This window comes from Stegodyphus dumicola, chromosome 4 (assembly GCF_044657685.1).
Source record: "Stegodyphus dumicola isolate Sdum_Otavi_A_Nest chromosome 4, ASM4465768v1".
NCBI classification, from domain to species: domain Eukaryota; kingdom Metazoa; phylum Arthropoda; class Arachnida; order Araneae; family Eresidae; genus Stegodyphus; species Stegodyphus dumicola.
This window is the reverse complement of record NC_140771.1, coordinates 122,222,142-122,248,548: the sequence shown is the minus strand read 5'-3', so window position 1 is coordinate 122,248,548 and position 26,407 is coordinate 122,222,142. Positions and strand designations below refer to the sequence as shown.

The 26,407-nt window shown below is 33.4% G+C and overlaps 1 protein-coding gene across 3 annotated transcripts in view; it reads right to left on the bottom strand.

The window, feature by feature from the left end:
• Positions 1-6,541: 6,541 nt before the first annotated feature.
• The window catches only part of LOC118201099 (receptor-type guanylate cyclase Gyc76C-like), a 1,003,202-nt gene continuing 983,336 nt past the window's right edge, over positions 6,542-26,407 (bottom strand). For all 3 annotated transcript variants that reach the window (XM_085815395.1, XM_085815398.1, XM_085815396.1), the window contains 4 exons: positions 21,650-21,893; positions 16,464-16,562; positions 16,286-16,377; positions 6,542-9,291 (listed from right to left, as the gene is read on the bottom strand). In XM_085815395.1, coding sequence (XP_085671521.1) covers positions 8,419-9,291; positions 16,286-16,377; positions 16,464-16,562; positions 21,650-21,893 — 1,308 coding nt within the window. In that variant the 3' untranslated portion in view covers positions 6,542-8,418. The remainder of the gene's footprint in view (positions 9,292-16,285; positions 16,378-16,463; positions 16,563-21,649; positions 21,894-26,407) is intronic.

Here is a 26,407-nt window from a genome sequence, read left to right as displayed (position 1 = left end):
CTTAATATTTCTAGAATTTTCCACAAAAACACTCGTACAGCTCTTCACAGTATCTCAAAATATAATCAGTAATTTCACTTCAAACTACTAGGAACATTAAACAAAATGCAATGCAAGCGCATCTAAGAGGCAAATCTATCACGGAGATATCTCAGTGCATCGAAGTCGATACTGAACTGACAACTGAGAATAGATGCATTCTTTAATCTTACAAAGTTTTTCCCTCGGCCGTGGAGAAATTTCGTCTGCTTATTACTGGAAGGCATAAGAGGGCCGGACCCAGCTTCAGCTCTACATATGGAATCAATTACAGCTATTCAGTTACAAGACACTTTACCATTATACCTGGACCGGACCAAAATATCGCCCAATGGTCAGCATGTTTGACGACTTTGAGCCATTTCTCTCCAAAATTTGGCGATAAAAATTAGTTTCCAAACCCGTCGTAAGCATGGCGATATCTCGCTAGTTTTGCGAGATAGCCATTTATTCAATGTTAAATGGACTTGGACCCGCATTCTTACTTTTCCGGAAAAGCTTCACTTCTTTAGAGTTTCATGTTTTATTACACAAAAGATAAATAAAAAAATAATAAAAAAAACCATAATTTTGCACATAAATTAACTAAAATTATTTGCATATGCACAAAATTCGTCACAATAGAAACGAATCAAATGCAAAATAGGAAATGTGACAATAGATAACATCAATAGACATGTTCGACAGCTCGTGGAGAACAACTGTAGCACTAGTTAATTCTAAATTACATTAATATTATGTTAAATATGTTTTAATAAAAACAATACTTTTTTTAATTATCTTTACGTAAACTACTTATAAATTATTGGTCTAGTTTAGATATTCTAAATGTGGAATAGCGCTCTCCGAAAAAATGTCATAGTTCTAAGGTTTCCGTGAGTCAACAAAAAGTTTGAAAACCACTGATGTAGAGGAAAATGGTCTGCAGAAAAGTTTCAGCAATCTTATTTTACGAATAGCAAGCTCGAATTGCCGTAGAGATCGCATAACGCAACAGAAAATACTGTTTGAAGCTGACTAGTTTGTTCTTGAAGAAACTGCTTGCTTGTGTTACTGACGTGCACTTTTTACGCAACAGTGAGATCAGTGTTGAGTCTGGCTTATAAATCGGGGTACTTGTTTTGTTAATATTAACTGAAAAAATAAATATTGTTATTTCCAAATTTAATTTTTTAGAAAATTGCAACGTAACAATTATTGTACAAAGTTAATACAAGCAATGAATTAATGTCATAATAGCAATTTTAACTTCGCACATCAAGTAATAATCCAGGGATATTCCATTTTCATTTCGTTTCATCCCGCTGTATTTCCAGAACATTCGTACATGATTTAGAATATTACAGCTATATTCCTAAGAAATATATGATCGAGAAATATTCCTAGAATGTTCCAAGCGTATTCAAATTTCGGATATTCTTCTAATTTACTGCAAAGAATATGTCACAAACATTCCAGGTATTTTTCATGGAAATAATCTTTTACAACGTAGGAAACCATTAGTATATTCTTTAAAAGCGTAAAGCTTTAAAAATAAGGTCTTTCTCTTAATATATTCTTTAAAAGCGTACTAAGCCTTGAGAAAAGTGTCGTTTATGTGTATTTTTCTTATAAATATGGGAAGAAATTTGTATATAAAGGACATAGCAGTTGCATAGGTCTCCTTTTATATTTGTTTCTCTTCAACAAAAGAGCTGATCCTCTGGAATAGGCATTCATCAGCCTGTTGTTTGCCGTTGATGGCATTAAAAAAATGTGAAAAAGAAACTAGGGCTTAGTGCAATGTTCGGCATGGTTTCCTTATGTAAAGTGAGGAATACTGAAAGAAGAAATGGAAAAGGAGGAAAAGTATTTGCTGGGGATACTTCTGTTACAGTGTTATAAAATAAGTTGAACATGCAATATAATATAAGAGTAGGGTGTAGGTATAGGTACTGAAGAGGAAATCAGTACAAATATTCAAGCGTTTTATATCATGAAGCAAGAGAAATTCACATACTTAGGTGATTCGCAAACTTATGTGTACACGGGTACACGGATGCATATGGAAGCTGCCATGTTATATACTCATGTTCAAAATTAAGAGAATTTGCACGTTCTGTCGAATTTCTGAAATACTTGAGGGCAGGATTTTATGAAATTTGGTGCGAATATATATTTATAACAGAGTAAGGAATTTATAATCCAAAAAGTCATTTTACATACACACGATTATCAGTAAAGTAGTATATAGAGCAGGGATGTCCAGAGTCTACGTTGTGATATCGAACGGAAAACGAGTCTAATACAGGATATGGTTCCTTATGACAACTAGAAAGGTCACGCAGCATGATACATACTGGACAGGAGGCAGTTGAGAAATCCCTGTGACAGTCGATTCCACTCCTGAAGCAAGGTAGTTTTCAACTCCAGAATTATTCTTGAAGGGAGATAGTAAGATGAAATTTACCTTCCAAGAGCGTCCCAGAAATGTCCAAGAGCGTCCTAGACATTAAGGCCAGGAGATCTGGGTGGTCAAATAATACGGAAAATATTCTCACAAATAAATCAAATATATTAGGAGATCTGGTGATCAATCCATGCGGCAATTATCCTCAATTTTCACGTAACCATCGACCAGTTGAGCCCTGTGTGGACAAGAGTTGTCATCCATTAACAGGAATCCAGGACCAACTGCGCCCCTGAAAAGTAGAATATAGAGCTCTAAGATCTTTTTATACCTCATTACAGTCGGGAAGCCTTTGTCAAACACATGCAGTGGTGTGCAGTCGTTCAACATAATGTCTGCCCAAGCCATTACATATCCACTATCGTAATAATCCTTTTCCCTGATGAGGAAGGGATACTATCGTGTTCCAAGCACTTTCCAGATACAGGTACGACTAGAATTAGTGTCAGGATAAATCTATACCCATACTATGTAAAATGTACGGTGCTCCTTTGAAGTCTGGTCCGAAGTGCATGTTGACTGCACCATGCTAAACGCGCTGTCTTGTGGCTGTCTTGTATGAGCGGTTTCGCAAATTGCAGACGACACTGTGCATTACGTTGTTACATTCAACTCTGTAGCCACTTGCGCTTGACCTGCCCCCAATCTACCGACAATTTTTTATCTCATTCCGTCATGAATACTTGCGTGGCTACTCATATTAACTATTCATTTATTTCTAGAATAGGCTTAAACGTCCTAATGGTAAAAAATTCACTGGAAGTGGTTTCGTTTCCGTTAAAGCCAAATATTCTTGAAGAAAATTCTCTATTTGCATCCTTTTAATCTAGCACTTTTCAGGGAACTGAAGTTCTGCCGGTAAACAGACATTCCTCCTGTTGCTCGGTTTCTTTCCACTCTAAAGAAATCTCTGCACCTAAACTGTAATTGTAATACTTCTGAAAGTTTTTTCAATTTCTGTATGTCAAATCTGGGATTAGGTTTCATCTAAAAGAGTAAACGGAAAGAAGGGAAGAAATGGACCAAAAGAGCTATAAATTAACGCTTAAAATTAACGTTATAAAAACAGTATTCAGATTTTTCAAATAACACTAAAAGTTTCATTTTATTTTATGCTAATATTAATGTCAAATACAGGAATTCTTTTCAATATATTTGGATATAATTATTCAGTCACAAAGATTCACAAAGATGTATAACAAATAAGCTGCAAAGCATTTAAAAATGTCTGTTTGGTACTCAGCATAACATCACACAGTTTAGTAGCTTGTATAGTTTTTCGTTAATTATTATATTTTAAAATTGACTTATTTTAGATTTCTGAGAATTTTTCTAATATTTTACGGAAAATGACGTTTTAAAAAAGAAAGTGTAGCTATTTTGGTAAGTTTGGGGAACAGTTGCCTTCTGCACGTCTAGTCTACTATGTTATACATTTATGAGCGCTAAGACTGTCAAATTTCAACAAACCTTTGTTAAATGTAAAAGTTAATCTTTGTTGAATATAATTCTTCAACTTTCGAAAGATAAATTTTCTTTCCTCTCTCCCCCAAACCTGCCTCTGTTGCTGCTTTACGGGTTTTTAGAATATCCTGCAGAAGAAAAATCACGTAAAACATTGCATTACCCTTCGCATTTTTTCAGAGCCATTTTCACTTCACTGTTTAGCGGACCTAAATCATCCAAATACCAACAGATTGCAAAACACGAAATATGACATTTACTACTTTGAAAGGTTACTTTTGCTTCACAAGAGTGCAATAAACAGACGCCATCAAGAAAGCTCTCGCCTAATACAGGGTGCTTATAAATGAATGGTGCGATTTTAAAAATTAGTAATAAATCGCTGTATTACCTTACTGGTGTAAAACATACACTTTAAGCAATGGTAGAACATCAGAAACTGTCCAAGTTTCTCAGTGCTACCTGCTGTTTGCTTGTGTTGCTTACTACGCAGGTGCAGCGACTGTTTCTAAGATGGCGCATTTTCCAAGACGTCAGTTTTCCAAAACAGAAAAACGCCTTACTCCATGCTCTGTTTCGAGGTGTTTAAATCTGTGGTTTCCGTGTAGCCTGAGTTTCGTGTACGTTTTCAGCGCGGTTTTCCATGAAAGAGTGCATAGTGCATTTTTCTTCTACCAAGAAACTGTGATCGGTAACTCATTTCTAGATAAGTCGGAAACCTGGTTGTTACCCTGGCTGAACACCAGTTATGATGATTACATTTTGCAACTGGACGGTTCTTCTCTCTATTTTCGCAAGAATGTATGAGAGTTTCTTAATTGCGTTCTTCACCAACGATAGACTGGACATGCTGCAATAGCAGAAAACAACATTCTCCCCTGGTCACCCATTCGCCGCATTTAACACCATGCAATTTCTTTCTTTGGGGGTTTGTTAAAGAGACACTTTATGTACCACCATTGACCGCGTCGCTTGAGGACGTTTGTGGTCGGATTAAGCGTGCACTGCACACCGCCGTCACGGCGGACATGCTACGACTACAGGAAGGATCTGATTACCGTGTAGACGTGTGTCGTGTGACCAAGGGTGCACAGGTTGAAAGATTGTGATTAATGCATCAAAACCCTGGGCAGTTGCCGATGCTTATGATGTAAAGTTTGGCCATATTAAGTAATACATCGATTTATTATTAACTTTTAAAATGACACCTTTCATTTTTTACATTCCGTATATTTGGCTGCAAGATTTGCGATGAGGACGAAATGCCAAAAGTCCTCAAATATGACTTCTGATGACCAGTTTCAGCTAATGTAACTGAAGATAATCTGAAACCGAGGAATACCTCCAGACTTGTTGCGACCTTTAAAACAAGGAAGCAGGTGCCTACAATGCAAGAACTTCGGGAAAACTAGCTTCCTTATACTAAACACTGATAATTAAAGCATGCCACTAAAGAAAAAACCATTTAAACACTAATAATTAATAACAAAAATTGTAACATTTTCATGCACTATAATCATCTTAAACACGCATTTCTGCATCTAGTTGGTTTTTTATTAACTTATGTTTCTTTCTGGCCATTTTAGAAAGCTTTTGGTAAGCGAGATGGGCCTCACAAATTCTACCGCAATCTATTTTCGAAAAAACTTTACCGTATAAAACCCTGGTTGTATTCTCAATAATTCCATTATTTATTGCGGCCTTTTACACCATCATTAAAACATATTACCGCATCTAATAAACCTAATTTTAATGTGATGACACTCACAAAACAGTTTTTGGTATGCATGTCCAGATGCAGTTATTAAAATTTTCATTCGGGTTTTGAATTGTTGTTGTTGACTTGTCTGACGTATAGCAGCACAAGGAGCACCTGTCGTTATGGACAGGTGACAGTGCGATTTAGCTGAATTCCGCCCCCCCCCCCAATTTTGATGGAGAGCACCCCAGGGTGGTCAGGGCCGAAGCTTTCCCATCCTTCTTACCTCACAACCCACCTCTCGAGGGGTCTTTCGGCTCGCCGCATATTTTAGGTGCTTCCATGCTACACGGACACTAGCAGCATGGTAGTACCTTAAGATCTACGAGATTCACCTAAAATCACCGAGATTTGGACCCGGCTCTTCGGCACGGCAGTCAGCGTCGCTAACCGATTGAGCGGTGGGTTTTCACTTCTTTCATGAATGCAATTTGACAGTAGTTTTTTGTCAGAGAGACTTCTAAAGACTTTTTCTCAGCTAATAAATAGGTTTATGAACATACATTTTACCAGCTGATATGGCTTTATAGTTGCCACACCAAACATCTGCCCATTCTCAACTGGTGGGCTTGCTAGGGCTTGTTTACATTTTGTAATGAAAGATTTCGGTCTTAAAATTTACAAACATTGATAAATTATATATTTTTGGAATCGTCTCAGGGTACTTTATTTTTTAGCCTAAAATTGAAATTTTGGATATTTGAAAATTTTTATGTCATATGTCGCCTTAATTTAGTGTAGCTAATTTAATGCAGTTTGAAACACATACGTGAATCTTATTCACTTTCCATATTTTAATATAAATAAAAGACTCAAAGGAAAAAAGCAAATGAACAAGTATAAACTTTATTACTTTCCTTTCTTTATAATAGCGAAACCATCTGTTTCTCGACTGACATATTAAACGGGATCTTTACATTAATACAGACAACTGATCTTACAATATATACGTGCATTACAAAGTGACAATATTTTAAGTACATCTTAGCTTGACAAACATATTGTACACAGGATTACTTCATTTCAACCAAAAACACTGATGTTACAACGAATCATTTTCGCGCTCGACAACTGCTTCTGAAAAACATGCTGACAGAAACAATACTAATTGTTCTTCTTAAAAACATAAAAAACATTGATTTCGCATTCCAAATTGTATACTTTTATGCATTCTCTATTTATTTACGAAAATACTGTTATTGCACTGCAAAACTTCGTAACATCTTATAATAAACTTAACTTTTTTAAACAAATGCGACGTAAAATTTCATATCACATTGACATATAAATTAAAAGAAATAAAGATAGCTGCCTTTACCTAAAAATATTTAAATAAAACTAAATAATTTGGGAAAGAAATTTAATTTATATTTACATAATAAAACTAAGCAAGTATTTATAACTTTGAACTTATCTTATAGATACATATAAGGTGAATTCAGACTTATAAAATAATACATTAGAATCTTTAGACAAAATTATTTTTATCATTGAATACATAGCGAAAATAAGTTGTACCTTCACTTTCTAGTCGAAATCTTCAGACGTAAGCAAAACGTTTCAAAATAAACTATTTTACCTTTAATGTCCATTTTTGAGTGGTTAGGAAAGTATATCTTACTTTTTAACATATATTTAAAGCTGAATTTTATTATGAAGTATAAAAGTCATTCCATGAAAATTTTCAGAAATAGAACTAATGTAATATCAAGTAAAAAAAGCAGTTTTAATTAATTCATGACTATCATACATTATGCACACATAAATATATTTGGAATGTCAATTATGTTAATAAACGTGTCAGTTAGCCAGATAAGCAGAACAAAAAAGAAAATATTAAGAATTCACCTGAACGTAACTTACTTAAATGTATTAACTTAGAAATTAAAATATTAAATACGATAGAAATTTCTAATTCGCTAGACTCCTCGAGCTGATTTTAACAGTTAAAAATATTCCATGAATGCATATTATATTATTTTAGTCAAAATAAGTGTGTTATATTTACAGTTTCTTTGTATAGAATAATGGATTTAAAAATGGTTTATTCATAAAGTATTTTGCGGAAGTATAAAATTTAAATATTTTAGAAATCTAATGCATAGAAACATTCATTTTGAATTTAAAAGCATGATATCCCAAGACATAAAAGTAAAAATTTTGTTCCACTGCATTTTTAAACCAAAATGTAATGATAATTTAAAATAGAATATACCCAACATAATGTAATCTTTATTTAAAATACATAGCTTCATCATAAACATATCAAAGAAACATATCTCCAAATAAATTCTTTATAAAAATATATTATTTTGAAATCTTCACAATGTCCAATTGTTGTTCACTGTTTTATAGCAACAAGTAAAACAGGATATACTCGATTTCCGTTTTTTAAGATTAAAAACGAAAATCGAAGTACATAGATATAAATTTAATGAACACGCTTGTTGGGCGAGACGTTTAATTGTATGAAAAACGTGGGGATAAAAGAAATAAACGGTATACATTTAATTCTAGTCATCTACCAGAAATAGTAGAGAGATCTCACGAACTCACTTACATATGTAGCAACAGAAAACTATGTCACTCAAACACCCAACCAAGATATATGTTCTTCTGACATTAAATCACCCACCCGCTTAAATTACTCATAAAAGGAAAAATCTGAGAATTATGACATACAAAGATAACAAGTAATCAAAACAGATTACACCAAACTCTCCTCTTTATATGTATCTTGTGCCATTCTTGCCATGGAAATATTGTTTGCTCGTTTACTGTCGGAATCATTGGTTTTGTTCCCTAAAAGTCCTGTAAAGAATTCTTTTAGCGAACTTCGAGATCCTTTGGGAAGAATGATCTCATCACAAGAACGCCATTTCTTCGAAGGAAGTCTCAGTACTGGGGGTTTCAGGAAAGAAGATGACGTCTTCTCTGTATCTTTGGGCAAAACTAGATCTACTTTCAAATCTTTGTTCGTACTCAGTAGTGGCCGCAAAGATTCATCAATATTGATCAAACCATTCCTGTTGTTAGATTCGACTGCGTCAGACCTGCAATGACAAGAATGCTCGGAACTATTAGCGCACTGGTCGCAGTCCTCCGAACCGATGCTTTCTAGCTTCGGTTTTTTTAACTTAGATGGGATGAAAGAAATATCGATATCTGTACGCCCCGCAGAATCCATGCAGTACAATTCTCCGCAACTGCTAGCTGAAGCACTTCCGAACCAACTTGTTGTGTCGGGGTCTTGCACACGTAGCAATTTATTGGGATCACCGTGCCCTGGACACAGGCGTTTTGGAGAACGAGGATTTTCCTGAGATAATCTCAGGAAGACTGGTACTCCAGGTGAAGGTGGAGTATCGTCAGCACAAGTGACATATGAACTGTTGCGGCGTCCTGCGAGTGAACCTCGTCTCCCTGCGTCACTGAGCTTCGGACTTCTTCTTTTCATGTTTTCTTCGCGATGAACATTGAAGAGAGGTTGAGGAGGCAGAGTCTCTGAAGCTGTACTACAGCGTTTTCTTGGTCCTTTCGAGTGGCCAATAAGCCAAAATGTCCTGATTTCCCCTTTGCCCTGAAAAGCAATAAAGTATATTTAGGGTATTTATTTCACAATATGAAAAACTTCAAACCAGTATACACTTTTAATAGGTTATTTTTTAAAATTATACCAGTATCCACAAGAATAAACACAATTGCAACGGTCGTAGGCCAATCAACCTAAATTTTAAACTGCCGTACATGTCTTATCGCATTAAATATGGTAGCTAATCAAGGAGAGCATTAAAATGCAGGTACATGTACAAACTTTCGAGTCCGAAATAGAAATACAGAGATTTCCAGCTGATAGAAGTGATATCTTTGGTTTTAAAAAACATAAAATAATATATTTTAGATACATGATAAAATACCTACTACTACAGTATTAATATGAAAGATATGTTTAATAAATTAACACGTAACCTTCAAAACTTCAAAACATGCAGTTTTTTAAAAATTCTACGAGATCATTCTTTTATAGTTCTATCAAAACCTCCAGGCGAAGAAAACATTTTAACTGTTCAATTATCTTAGAAGATAGGGAAAGAATGGCAAATGATACATAAACATATCCTTTCACATATGAATCGGTCTCGATTATTAGCTTTTGAAACACTCTCTTATTCAAAAAGAACTCATTCCATTAACACATAAATATTAAAAGCAGAAACGTTCGAAAAGAAAATGAAGAAGAACGAGATAAAGGAAAGAGTAAAGAGTAATGAAGAGAGGAGCACTTATTTAAAAATATTAAGTTTGTTGTAATTAAAGTTTAATAATTTATTTAATAATTTAGTTAGTACGCTTGTAAAGAGCATATAAACTTGTAATTTACTGGAAAATAAAAGTCAAACCAAAAAAATTTCAAATTACCTATAATTTAAGCATACAAACTTACAGGCAGATAAAAGCAATTTAAATTATTAACGTAATCATTAGGATGATACAGTAGTATTAGTCGACTTTTTACTATGACTACAAGAAATATCAGCGTAGTAATCGCTCAGACAATTACAATGACGTAATGTTCATGTAAACGTAATCTAATAATTGTATATAAATGTATATAAATATAATGTTTATATTTCACAGAAGTGTCAGTATTTTTGGAGAATCTTTGAATTTAGATGTTTCACGATCAGAATGGACGTATCCTCGGTCAACTGGAAGATAGAAAAGGTAAGATAATTTAGAAATATTAATTTTGCGTGAGAATGTACATATATTTTTTGGCTTTGGGACGGTCGAGTTAAGAATAAGAATTTAGAATAAAAGATTTAGAATACAAAAGTTGATTACAGCGAGAAAAATAAATTAAATTAGAACTTTCCTACAACTTCTGCATTTTTTATTGATGTGAAAAAGGTACATTTTGTATAAAACCTAAAACTGAATAATTCAAATAGTTAAAATGAATTTGAAAAAGAGTAGAAGTCCTGTCAGACGAGCGGTAACTGACACTATGAAATTATTAGAAAGCGAAATAAACAAAGAGGAAAGGTCAGTTGATTTAATTGACGAACTTTCGGCGAAACTTTTAGAGAAGGAAACAAATTTGACACATCTTGATGATGAAATTCTAAAACTGTGCAAAATTGACTAAATATAAAAGGAAATTGAAAAACAACAAGAATACAAAGATATCATTATTACGAGAGAAGGCGAAATTCAAAAAAAGAATGCTGTAAAACCAAAAGTGAGCTATAAAATACAGTAAAACTTCCACGCTTGCAAATACCTGAGTAGGATGGTAATATATTAAGGTTTCGCGAATTTTATTCTCAAACTGAAGTAGCTATTCACAGAAACGAGTCTTAGTAATGTAGAGAAGTTTAGTTATTTAAAATCGTACTTAAACAGACGAAGATGAGGTGGCTGTACGTGGTTTAGCCTTGAGCTCTGAAAACTATGAAATTGCCTTGAACATACTATAAGAATGATTTGGCCATAAATATATTATTATAGACGTGCACATATTAAGGCTTCTAAACATAAGACCAGTACAAAAATCATATGACACTGTGTCGATGCGTAGACTTTATTCAGGATGCGAAACACATATTCAAAGATTAGAAAATAGCGGAAAAAATTCTAACAGTTATAGTTGCCTATTGTATCCAGAGTTGTTAAAATTGATACCTAAAGATTTATCATTAGAATTTTCTCGCAGAGCCCATTCAAAAAATTAAAACGAAATGTTTGATTTATTGGCATTTTTGAAGATCGAAATTCAGTTTTGTGAACGTAACGAGTAGTTTAGTAGAGACTTTAATTTAAGCACTTCAGATGTCAGTTTATTTATAAACTTTGGTCGTAGAGGTAGCTGGGAAAATCTTTAAGGATTATTTAAGACTGCTAATAGATATCGGAAGTTTGAACACGTACATAAGTCAATATGCTGCTAAAACGTTAAGATTAGAGAAGACAGTGATTGAACGAATTGAACATGGGTTATTTGGAGGTGTAGAAGTTTCTGAAGATCATAACCGTTATCAAATAGCTTTAACTAGTTTAGACGGAAAGTACAGGTGTAAAATCGACACTACACCAGAGAAGAATTTATTCGTCACTACCAAAGATCAAAGACGAAAAGTTGATTAAAATATATTGAAGAAAAGGAGAATCCTTACTAATTCAGAAGTCAAACAACAAAAATCAGCGTTATATTTTCAAAATGTTCACAGTTTAATTAATTTTTCTGTGAAAATTTTGAAAATATAACGCTGATTTTTGTTGTTTGACTACTGAATTAGTATTTGTTCGGCGTGTTGTTGTGTCTTAATTAGGAGAATCCTTATCAACGACAATCGTGCGAATGGAAATCTCTGTTTGTTTCAAGAAAATCCTGAAGAGATTCATATGCTGTCAGGAGCGGACACAGCACCACAGTTGTTCACTGAAAGAAGGGATTGCACAGCCTTTGAGGCCAAGTTAGGCTGGACTTTAATGAGCAAAATAAAAGAGTACGCGAATACATCGACTTCCCTGTTTCTTTATCCTTACATGTTTCTGATACAGATTTGTCTAATCATTGGCGTTTAAGACACCTTGGGGATTTCAAGTGAGGAAACCAAAACGAAAAGTGTGTTAACATTTCTTAGAAAGTGTAAAACGAGATGGCTGAGGGAGATATGAAGTAACCCTACCCTTTAATTTAGATAAATCTGTCTTATCCAGTAACCGGAGTGTGGCAGAAAGACATCTCTTCAAAACCGAAAGTAAATTCATTAACATATACAAAAGCATAGACTACGAAGAAATACTTGATCATTGGGAAGCGAATGAAATTATTCAGGTAGTAATTAAGGAAAAGGAGAAAGGACTACATTACTTGACAAACAGACCCTGTAATAAAGGAATCTAGTGAAACTGCAAAAATACGACCTGTTTTTAATGCATCTGCAAGTTCTAAAAATTCACTTCTCAATGATTGTTTGAGTAAATTTTGATAGAATTATTTAATAGTTTTAATAGAAATTATTCCACGTATATTAAATTGTTTTCGAAAATATCGCATAAGAGTGTCATCTGAGATCAAAACGGCCTTTTGTCAAATCAAAATGGCAGAAAAGGATATATATTTTTTAAGATTTCTGTGGTTCGATAATCAACATAACTTGAAAATTTACCGACATAACCGAGTTGTTTCTTGGACTCATCTAGTCCATTTCTGCTAGCCGCAACACGTAACCATCTTTTGACTACAATCTCAGAAAAGTTTGTAGAAACTTTTAATAATTTAAAGCATTCATTTGACCACGATAATTCGATATTTAGCTTAAATTGTGTAGATGAAGCCGAAAATTTCGTTCAAGAAGAAAAATTGATTTTGGTTTCAGGGCATTTGAATTTAAGATATTGTCGATCAAATTTTCGCATCGGTATGATCGACGAGATATAGAATACGTCGAATGTTGTATCAGTATTAGGATTAGTTTAGGACTTAGAAAAGGATAGTTTTAGTTGCAAGATCGAAGAAACATTTAATTTAAGGGAACCTATTACCAAAAGAAAATTTTTATCAGCTACTCAGAAAAGTTTTGATCCCATTGGCTTTACTGCACCGATAACTGTAATTCCTAAACTGATTTTGCAAAAACCCTCGGAACCAGAAGATAAAGTGGGATGAAGATCTTCCTCTGCCTCTAAGTGAGCAGTTTGGGACTTTGGTTGAACCAATTACCTCTACTAGCTCAGATTGAAATTCCTCGATGGTTAAATATTGATTATGAAAACGAAGATGCCGTAGTTCTCCACGTTTTTTCGGATGCTATTAAAACAGCCTATGCCACATGTGCATTTTTAAGAGCTGAAACCACCGAATGTGTAAAGGTTCAGTTAGTAAGCACAAGAAGTCCAGTAACCCCAATTAAAGAACTTACGATTCCACGCCTTGAACTTCTCTCGTGCCTGGTAGGTGGCAGGCACGCAAAATCAACTCTATGAGACTTGAAACTTAAGAATTGTAGAACAGTGTTCTGGAGTGATTATTCTACAGCTTTGGAGTGGATAATAAGGGATCAAGCGTGGGGTACATTTGTTCCCAATCGTGTAAAAGAAATAAGATCGTTTACCGCAATATCTAACTGGAGACAAGTATCTGGAAGTTTAATCTAGCGGATCTCCCATCGAAAGGATGTACTATTAAGCAATTACAGAAATCGGCATGATGGGAGGGTTGTCGAAGTGATTGACGAGTGGCGCCCATGTCGAAGAAAAGCCCCATGAAGAACTAATGAACACAGAAAAAAGGAAAACGATTTTAACTCTTCTGGACCATGAAGACAATTTGGACTGGTACTACAAATACTTCTCTTTATATAGAAAAACTGTGAGAAAGATCGCTTGGATTTTCAGATTTTATTATAATTTAAAGAATAAAGGGAAAACCTAACCCCTGATATTTCAGTTGATGAACCTGAGAAAGATGAAAATACACTTTGTAGATAGGTACAGAAAATATCATTTACAGACGTAAAAGACCCCACTATTCGTGCGTTGAGACAAATCGTAGACCGAAATGGAATTTTCAGATCCAAAACGAACGTCCTACAGTGTCTTCACTGTGTCGCATCGACGGCATGAAGGCATGAAGAAAATTACCGATATCCTATCATTTTACCTTCAAAACACCCTCTTGTTCAGAGACTAATTTTTGAGAAACATTTACACTCCAGCATGATGGTGTCAGCACTTTAAGAAGAAAACTTAGAGAAACATTTTGGATATTAAAATCTCGGAAAAGTATTCGAAATATTATCAGGAAATGTGTAAAATGTAAAAGATTTGTTACACAAAGTGTAGAAGTCGAGTCAGGATTTCCACTCGTAGACAGGATTAGAGAAGGGGCCGTTCTTGAAGTCGTTCGGTGTAGATCTAGCGGGTACCCTCTATCTCCGTGATTGATCTAAAGCTTGGATAGTCTTGTATACGTGTGCCATTTGTATAGCCATTCACCTGAAGCTAGTTACTTCTCCATCTACAGAAACTTTCATCCAATCTTTACGTAGATTCATTGCTAGAAGAGGTAGACCTTATGTGATATATTTCGACAACGGGACTAATTTCGTAGGGACTAACAGTGTTCTTAAGAAAGTGAAGTAGAATGCCATATTTTCAGCTGCTTCAATCCAAAGGATACGATTGAAATCCAACTCTCCGACTGCCTCCTGGTGGTGAGGTTGGTGGAAGAAGCTTGCGCTAATGTTGAAAGAAAATTTAAGAAGAGTATTAGGTCGACTTCCTTAAATTACGAAGCGTTATATACCATATTATAGGACTGAACAAGTGATTAATTCACGACCTATTACATATGTATCAGAGGGTAATAAAGATCCTTCACCACTGACCCCTGTGATGTTCCACCAAGAATTGCCATTATGGCTTTTAACCAATATAATCGAGCTTTTCCTTAGTAAGGACGGAAAAGTTAGACTAATGAGGGTCAAGACAAGAAATGAACTCTGCTTTGTCCAGTGCCCCGGCGTTTCCCGTTGGAGATCTCAACTCCCGAGTCTGCTGGTCTTCTGTTCCTCGGCAGAACACCTCGAGATAGAAACAACCCTACGACTAGTCAGGCTGATCAGGCTGCTTGTGTTCCAGAATCTGCCTCAAGACCACGCGTGATGACCAGAGCTGGACGAATTGTTGGGCCCCCTCATCGACTGGACTTGTGTGTATTGAGTTCCTCCGCACTGTCGGAACTCAATGGCGGAAGGAAATGTTACGTCTAAACTCTAGACTATCAGCGCCGTTACATCTAAACATAGAACAATTCAAAAAACATAAATAGAAGTCTGACTTGCATTGAACTAGAATCAAAACAAGAATTAGAAAGATTGTATAAAGGAAAGTGCGTAATATTCATGTAAACGTAATCTAATAATTTTATATAAATGTATATAATCTGTCTATATTTCACAGAAGTCCAAGTGTCATTATTTTGAATTTAGATATTTCAGATATCAGAATGGACAGATTCTCGGCCATCCGGAATATCGAAAAGGTAAGATCATTGTTCTTGCCTTTATAGAGAATTTAGAAGTATTAATTTTGCGTGAAAATCTACACCATCCAGTCATTGACTATATTTCTGTGAATGATATAAATACACTCGTGCTGGAAAAATAAGCAACAAACGCTAAAAGAAAAGGTACAAATGTAAAAAGGGAAATTGAAACATATAGTTTACATATGAGGTAGAGGTTGCATCGCCAAATGCAAATAGGCAACATTAGCATACAACGCAATACCGCAGCCAAACCACAAAGCCTTAAAGAGGGGCATGGCGACCTATGTTTCAGTTCGCTAGAGGTGATAGTTCCGTGTAATCCGAGATAGCTAAAACAGAAATCATAATTTTAAGACACCATTTGCACGATTGGATCCATTATTGGAATTAAAGAGTGTATATTGAATAGGTTTATCATTTTACAATCTTTTTGATTGCAATGATCAGAGGATGAGAACCTTTTAGGTAACGAGAAGATATTAGTACTAAATAAAACTATTTATGAAAATCCACCTACTTTCATTTTAACTAATCCTCTTTCACTTGTATAATAACCTCCTAATTTATCTAAGGAAGCTTTACATTGAGGACTAATATGTATCTTCAGCGCTGAAACATAAACAACACAGATTAGAATGAATATTATTTACATTAACTTTCTACAAAAGTTCAATGTAAGTTTTATTTTAACTAACCTTCTCCGTTGGATTCCATTCTAGATGCCGTGTTGACAGTATCTCCAAAAAGACAGTACCGGGGCATCGTCAGACCAACAACACCTGCACATACAGGACCTAAAAAGTTTTTAAATAATTTTGTTATCACTTTGCGATAACCTATTAAAATACGTGTTGCTTACTTAGTTCCTAGAATTTGCATTGCAAATTTGTTGTTTAAGTTTTCAGAATACTAATAGTATTAATCACATAACAGTATTTTCAATAGCAAGGAAAATTGCGAAATAGAAATATAAAGAAACAAGGATATTAAAAATTACAATACAGTTTTAAGTCATTCAAGACATTAACTCCAAAATTTTCTAGCTGGCTGTCTCGTCGTCACTATTAAGAGCCCCAATGATGCAGGCGGACTCAGTACATAAATTCAATTATATTACAAAGAACAGAATGTGAATAAACTTGAACAGCAGTACGATGGATGAGCTCTCCCAGATAATCATGAGCTATCAGTATTCGGGAACGTTCCTGTTGTGGCTTATCGGGAATATCCAAAAGATACTCGCATCTTTCTATCGTTTTGTCTTGATTCTGTTCGACAATTGTGCTTCATTTTTCGGTCAAAAATCTCTTTGATATACATGCTAATTAAAAGATACGATATCTCTCAATGTGTTGGCTGTAGCAATTACGAACCTTTCGCATAAGAAACTTATTTGCCCGGATCCATTCAAAATGCAACACTCAGGTATTCACGACACTGCAGAATATCAGCTGAACTACGAAACTCAAATGAGCTAATGACCTGGATGGTTGTTTGTTAATCGGATGGGAAAACTAAATTTTCAAAGCCAATAATTATTTCAGTGCAGTTGTAATCTCTGAAGAAGGGGACATAGTGTACCAGTAGGTACTCCGCAATTGCAGAGGCTCAATAACAGATTTAAGAGATAAGTAGTTTTAGTTCATATTCAAAATCTAAACTTCAGACTGAGGTACTATGCTGCAGTGATGTTATTTAGTTAATATGATAACAATAATGCAACACGAATGCGTCATTCATTATTATTCACAAATCAAATTAGTTTCAACGAGATTTTGATTGATATTAAGAATATTTTGAATGTTAAAATTTTGTTCAAAAAACATAGTAATATCATAGCATTGAATAAAATTTTGAATGCATTATAAATTTACTTAGAAACATATTGATATAAATTTTATTTAGAAAAATTACACTAAATCCTTGCCGTACGCGGGGGTTATATTAACACACTGCGCGTACGGCAAAACTGCGTTCCGGAAAATTAAGTTTCAATGGAATTAACGGATTAGATATAATTCAAATTTAGAAAGTATGTATAATTTACACAAGCCTAAATATTATTGCAATTAAAAGAAGAAAATGAAACAAATGGTTAAGTGAAACGACTTTTATTTATTCTTAATAAGTAATACATGATAGAATAATTTTTTAAATAGCTGGTGATTTTTACTTGAGAGAATGTCTGAAACAACTCATTCAACGTTGCGCGATAAGTTATTTACCTATGATAAACTGTCGTCTTTGTTCTTCATTTGGGACAATTTTTATTTCAAAATCAGGCTGTTTCTGAGCCTTTATTAAAAATTCGTTTAACATTTTGCACATTAAATGCTCTTTATCTTCCTCATTATTGCTGCTTTCACCGTCTGCTAGTGTTATAAGATCATCCATTTGCTATTTCGCGAGCGTCATTCTTGAATAATTCCTTGATTTCTCCTCCTTCCATATTTGAAAATCCTTCGCTGCCTCTTACTTTTGTAGATTGTAAGATTTGCTCAAATGCATTTCAATCAATGTAAATCCTTTAAAATTGCTGGCAACTTCTGGCCAGCGCTGATGCCAGTAGGCATTCATTTTAGATGAATTTATTCGTTCCCATGCGATTTAATTATTTCTGTGCAGTGTCTTATGTTGGATGGCTTGCAACTTGCCTTAATATGCATGCTTTTCTTCGATTAGTGCTGTTTTCGCATAGATGTGAAAATACCTGACATTATAGGATTTGAATGTTTTTATGATACCTTGATCCATTAGTTGGATTAAGGAAGTGGTATTCGGTGAAAGGAATAAAAGCTCTACTTTAGGGTGCAATGTTGTGTGAAATGTACCGTGTCCTGGCGCCTTATCGAGAATTAAGAGAATTTAAAATCTCAGGTTTTGCTGTTCTAAGTTTCTGTAATGATTGAATTTTCTAAGCAGTCTTTAAAAAGAGCTGTTGCAACGTGACAGACGCTCTTCAGCGTTCCGCCTATAATTCAAATTCTTCAGTTGGACAGATTACATGGAGACAATTAAAATAATACGTGTATGCAAAATTGCGTTCCGCATGTCCGCCTTGAGCAAGGGTTTACTGTACAGTCAAACATTTAAGAGTTAATTATGATCATAAAAGGTCTAATTATTTTGCTGAGTCTTTTAATACATATTATATGCCATGAAGACAAATATTTCGTATTGCAGGAAACGATATTTTATTTTGACGCATGAAAAATTAATGATCTAGTTGTTTTAAATGAATATCATGACATTAATTTAGCTGGATTTATAATATAATTTTAAAAAAAATATTTTTGGTTTAAAAAAATCCAACGATATTACGCTTTATCGAGATATTTTTTTAATCTAACGAATAAAATAAACTTAATTCCCTAATGAATTTAATTTTAATCCAAGCACTTTAAACTGAAGCATTTTCTTAGTCTCTGCTTTAATGAGCTACCTTAAACACGTGGGCTTTATAAAAATTGCATTTGTAATACATCTACGAATTTCGAATAAAATGATTTTTCGAAGAATTATTTATACTTTAGATCGAAGAACTCAGCATCTAAAATAATTAACTGAAAGGAAATCTAAATGCCAATTTAGAAAATAAGATATAATATTTTTTCCAAACTAATTACAAACATAACAAAGAATGGAAGTGATTTTTTTATCAAAGATACTGTGAGACATGAAGCACTAAAAGGTAGAAAATCAAATTACCCAAAAGTACAGTGATAAATGAAATCATTCTGAAAGGGCCATAGTACCATCGTTAGGTTTAAAGGAATAAAAAGAAAGAAAATGATTAGACACGTGAGCGTTAGAATTAATGTACACAGGTTAGAACAACTGGAGTTAAAGTACTATAGCTCAAATTTCAAACAATGAAAGACATATAAAATATCATATTAATTAATATCTAAGTACAGCAACAGTCTTTAAAATGCCAGTGCTTGTCCATCTCAGACTATGGCGTGAGACGAAGAGTTTTGGGGTTTTAAATCAACTAAAGAACTGACCCACTTAATGAAAATAAAACCTTTTGCCAAACCACTATCAGACGACATCTGTTGAAAATAATATATTTACAGCTAGTGACATAATGTAAAATATAGGAAGTTATAAGTGTGCGTATAGCATTGAAAGTTACATAATGCTTGAAACGAGGACAGTAAATTGCTACATTAACGCGTGTTACATAAAATAGCATAACACACTTACATACGGAGGCAAGTGCAAGAGATATCTATCGCTTAAATATCCATAAGAATACGTATGCCAGATAAAGGCAGTATACAAGGGCAGTAAATACTTGGTCATACATTGTAAGTGCATTAATTCAGTTATAACAGTGCAGGACAATACGCACTGTAATACGCTAATTTGAAATATATGCAATATATTAAAAATACATTACAGAACACATACAACTTTGTAGTGGGTCTGTTGTAACTGTTCATCATGCAGACCTTTTAAGACTAATAGCGAGTTATCGCTACGATTTTAAAAACTCATAAAATACTATAGAATGTTAAAATAACCTTTTTTTTATATTTAGTCCTAAATTTAATAGAATAGGCACAGCTCGCGCTCCACCACTTTTGGGTATTTAAAGTGTTTTGGGCTTCTCTTTTTTTTAACACAAAAAAAAAAAAAAAGTTACATGCGAACGCGGATAACGTAATCTAAGACTACACATAAAACATATAAATTGAACTGCCTCAGAATTTTACCAGCGCATATTTTAAAACATCGGCTAGCGAAAAGTTAAGACCGATATATAACTTTAAAAGCAGTGCTGGCCAGAAAAGACGCAGTTGTCAGAAGCATAAATCTAAACATCCAAAACCGTCAATATAAAATCACACAAATCTGAGCTGCGTTCTGATGAGCATATGGAAAGGAGAATTTATACTAGTTGTTTTAAAAATAACAACAGATTAATTAACATAAAATACATTACAACACTTTGATATCATAAACTGTATTGTGTAATGCATATTTAACTTATTTTTATGAGGGACAGAGATTCACGTTCCCGTTAACATTTTATGAGTCTAACGGGAAAAACAAAAGTTTTAAAACATTGGAATCCCTTTAAACCAACTCAAACCAATTAAGGATATTTATCTCATTTGTTAAACTTTATGAAGTGTTATATTGGCAACCAAAATACGTAGTTATATTCACACTCACTAAAAGCGCTGATCGTCTTATAGAAAGGTGACATGTTTAAGCATCGAACACGCCGCCCAGATCGTTCGTATAATACTAGTTGGGGGCACAAAGCAAGTTTAATTTAAGCTACCTGTCGCACTTGTAGTTGGAATTTAACACTGTGAAGGTCATTTTGTCACCTTTTTACCTAGTTATCAAAATAAAGAATTTAAAATTGAGAAAAATGTTACATGACAATATTCAGTATTCTCGGAATGCAAATTTTCATTTTTCTTATAGTAGTGTTTGTGTTTATTATGTTTTTATATTGTTACTGCTCTATATGGCAACAGTTGTATATAAATGTTTTCTTAATTGTACTTATTCAAATATTATCATAATTAAACACCTTACATTTTTAAATTGCGATTTATTTTGAGCGCTGTATTTTATAAAATTCAGTTCATGAAAATGTTTATCCAGAATTAAGATAAGCTATTTTAAATTAATAAATGTTTGCTAACTAACATGTGAGCAGAATTCTTAATATTTATGAAAAATCACTTCTAAATACATTCAGTTTACTAATGCAAAGTTTCCTTCATCTACAGTAAAGAAAACTATAAAAGCTATAAGATTACAGAAACTTGTAGCAAATTAAGTTCATATAAAACTGTATTTAATAATAGAACTACTTTTTAACTTCTGATAATAATAACTATCAATTACTAATTACCTGTGTGCATGCCTATTCTAAGCTTCAGTGTCTGATTTGGTTTATGTTGAATCTTGAATGTTCGAATAGAATCTAAGAGTTCTAGTGCCATGAAGGCGATTTCTCCAGCATGGTTATCTCCATTCCTGATAGGTAATCCACTCACTACCATGTAAGCGTCGCCAATTGTTTCCACTTTGTAGACATCATAATGGCTGATGATATCATCAAACACTGTGTACAGATCGTTAAGGAAAGTCACAACCTAAGGAAGATAAAGTTTTATTACAGCAAAAACAATACCAAAAACAAAAAACTGAGTTTTTAGCGAAGTAACTGAGACATCGTTTTTACCCTAAGAAAAATAAATCCTTAGACATGGACATAATCTCTGCTTAACGATACTATACTCTACACATAAACTTAAACGACCAAACTGTAATTCAGCTTTAGCAGGAAACAGCAGATATCGGAACTAAAGCAATAAACATCGATAACTAGATAAGGAACAAATTATTAGTCAAAGAATTATACAAAATATATATTAAGATCAACAGTTTCCGTAGAAAACGCTTCTGTCAAAGCATTACTCGTTTGATTATTCATACACATGAAATACAACACATTTCCTTTCATGTACATAAAAATGTTTCACTGATTAACTTCTAAATAATAAAACCATTACTCCAATTTTCTGTAAAATGGATTCACTATAAACTTTGATTTTCTTATTGCAATTTCAAATTTTGCAGCCGCAAAGTAATTTTAGAGCAGTTCTTATTTTTCATTACTATGCGTTTAAAAATAACTTTGCCTTACATTTTTATGCATATTTTTATGATCTTTAAACACCTAAACAAAATCAAAACGCAAAATCCGAATGTATCGATACTGATATACAGAATAGTCGTCATTTGTGATATCAGGACAAGAAGCACATCAGTTTTAAATCTAAATTTCACTCAAATTCAAGGATAGACTGAAGTTAATTTTACAGAAACTCTTAAGCATTTCGAATACGACTGACTCAGATCTGTCTTTTCCAAAGAGGAAACAAGCTTCTCATTTTTATAATGTTTGCTCTTTAAGAAAAGAAACACGTTTCAGTAGTTTTGAAATGCACTGAGCCTCCCATTAAACCAATATTCAATTTAAGATTAAATAGCAAGTCAGAACGATAAAAGTCAGAAAAAAAAGCATAAAGTTTAAAACCTGATTATTAAAACCTCTGCGGCATAGATCTGCACGTTTTAGATGAGTATAGTAATAACTTAAAAAATACTAGAAGGGCACAGAGCTTAAATTATTTAAAAGATGAAACACTATACGTAAAGCAATGACATCTGTGTATATGTCACTGGGGCTTTACATAGATACAACAAGTAAAACAGATCTCTTATGCCTTTAAAATTTAATAGCAACATTCTTTACGAATGTTTACTTCAGACAGACCTTACAAATTCTATTTCTGCTCACTTATATTATTTTATTTTTCTTATAGCAAAATACGTGAGGGCTGTGTGGTACAGGGAAGAAATGCCTTAGCAGAGAATATTTTAAGGAAGATTAGCTTGTATTCGCGTTGCACAAGAAAAACAGATGAGAACTCCCATGCAGACAGCTGTTCGCTCTGTTCCGAACCCAAGCAGAATTACTACTAATGTCATCCTCTTGTCCTCTGATCAGCCTACTGCTCGCTGGAGAGAAGCTTAAGCGTGAGTTACAGTTAAAAATTTAAGAAAAACTGTTCTTTTACGCCCATCAGTGGCCTACTGCATATCTTCCCAGTGAATAAATACTGGTAGCTTCAGTCAGATTCAAAAGATTTAAATCCATAATGCACAGATATCTTTTTTCAGAGTTATAAAGGAAGGGTTAGGGCATTACTTTGAGCGACGTGTCGCCGACGCGATCTTTGTATGTAGGTAGGAAGTCCTTTCTTACCTCCATGGATCTTCGTAGGGGGGTAACAGAAAGTAGTTTTACGTCACTAAAATGTTGCATCTACTCTAACTTCGCCAGTTTAAACTAGCAATATGTGCACCCTAAATTAATTTTAGTCACATTTTTTTTTTCTAGTAAAGCAGTGTCAAAGTCGAATGCGGTCTTCGAAGTAATTTTATGCTTCCTGCGAAAATATTTTCTGTCAATTAATTAGCCTTATTATGACAAGAATTTGAAGAAAAAGTTTAAGCTTTTTAATGGTTTGGAGTCCAGTTTTACGTTATATTCATTACGAAAAATAAACGTAACTCTTCGGAAAATCTAGAAATAAAGCTAATCAACTTACACTGTGATATAAATCTTGTTCAAAGATTCTAAGATACAAATTTGATGAAATTGTATTAGTACTTGTCAAAAGATAAATATCTTTACGTTACGAATTTTTGCAATAAGAATATTCGCTTTGTAAATGAGTAAATTTTTTAGAATAGTTTTCTTTCGTACTTGAGGGCCCACCAGCGGCCGAGCGGTAAAGTCGCTGAACACTGGTAGTTCGGTCCGAGGTTCGACTCCCGCGAACGGGCATGGCTGCATGGGCGTTTTCGTGGTTTTCCCCATGTGTAACGTGTATACGAGCCAGTTTCCCGTAGAAAGTCCTCCACGAAGGCATCCCTCCCCTTAGGCAGATAGCCCTCGAGGCTTTGCCATAATCACACACACACACACACACTTTCGTACTTGAAAATTCTACGAAAACGTCTACGGAAGTCTACGAAAAGAACCAGGCTGCCGATGAATATCTACAATTTGTCATGATACTTTTCAGTAATTTCTCTTTAAGATTACAAACTTCATGAACATCGAAAAGTCTTGAAATACTTTCACATATTTCCTTTTGGTTTAAATGAAAAGTAAGTTTCCTTAGTGGTTCAGTATTGTGACCAACAGATACCAACTTTTAGATTTCAGGCAAAATATAAGTATACAATTGATATTTTTCTTTGCTTATTCTTATTCGTATGTTTTTATAAATATATAGCAAAATGTTTTTAATTTAATTAATATTTTTTTTTTCATCAGCTACAAACAAATTGTGCATTGGCCGTGTACAAATGTAAGTTTGGGACCACTGTTCTAAAATATCGTTTATGTAATATATGTCTTCTTGCGTTTTAGCAATGTGCCATAAAGTTCGTCGAAATGAGGAAGATAGGGATAAGTGTATTTCATATATTAAAAAAGGACAGTTTGCTTTTGGTGAAAAAAATGGATGCTTGTGTTGAAGACAGGATTCTATTGATATGAAAAATGCAATAATTTGCAGCGAATATGTTCTATGCAGTTATTATGAAGATGATATGAAAAATCGCTTGCTTGGATTGCCGCAAAAGAAATTGTTAAAAAACCAATACTGTTCCAAGAAAAAAAAAATAATGGAAATTTTAATATAAAAACCCAAGCAGCGCAATAATATTATAAAAAATTAAATATTATAATTAATTGATAATAATAATTATAAAAAATTAAATATAAATAATTTTTTTATAAATTAATTAATTTTTATAATATTATATGAAGTTTTAATATTTATTTTATAATATTATAATTTATTAAATAATGAAAAACTACACGAATTTCAGTTTGAAAAAATTCATTTTGAGGCCGCTTACGTAAATGATGATAGGAATAATAAATCAGATACGAATGATTTTAAAACAGTACTCACAAATGGCAATGTAAATATTGCTGAATACCCTAACTTTAAAAATAAACCAGAATGCATTGGTTATTTGTAAAAAGCAAAGCTAATTCATCATTTTAGGTAATTTATAATCGTATAAACGTCAAAGTAATTTTGCATAAGAAAGATCTTCCTTCTGTGCTCGTCTTTTGAAAGATTAAGTAATTCTCTTTAGATACCGTGAGCAAAGTTACTTTATCAAACTTATGTTAACGATCTTGTATTTTTTTAAATTTAATGTGTGTGTATAAATGTGAGTATAATTTGGACAATTATTTTTAAAATATCTGATATTATATCAAATAGGAAAAGAAAGACGCAAATGTAAAATTTACAATTTGGTCAAAAAAGCAATCTTAGATTAGATTAAATTTTGAATAAAACTATCGATTTTAAGAGCAGTCAAACATGAGTTCCTGTTCTTTAGCTGCAGAAAAAAAAATTGACATATATACTCAAAACGACATCAAACTAAGTTTTTTTTCCTCTTTTTTGCCTGTCTTTAAACAGTTGTTATTATAGTAATCTTAGAAAGAGTAACAGAATTCTCTCACTTAGTATGCTCATGAAGAAAATGTAATGAATGTCACATTTTTTTTTCCTTCATGATTTAATAATAAATGTACAGGAAAGAAAACCTGTATCTCTTGCTTGACCCACGTGTAACGGGAATACAAACAAGCCAGTTTCTCTTAAAACGTCCTTTACGAAAAAATCTATGCCTTTAAATTGATACTGGTGATATACTTAATTACATTTATTATTATAGATTTTGACTTGCTTTGGTAACATAAACTAGTTTCACATTTTTAACAGACGTAAAGCGAATTATCATTGTGTCTGAAATTAACTAAAAAGTCTAGGAAAGGTTTTAAAATAACCTTCTTATTTTAAAATAAACGCACTTCTTGTGCTAAGAGTGTTAACACTCCCCCCCCCGAAAAAAAAGAAAAGCAGAAATTACAATAAAGGCTGAAATTATAAATAACTGGTTGGTTACTTTCAAATAATACCCCTACAGTGTACTCAATTCAATTCAGTACTAATATCTTAGTTTAATATGAATTAAAAATTTCTCTCCTTTATTTTTAAAA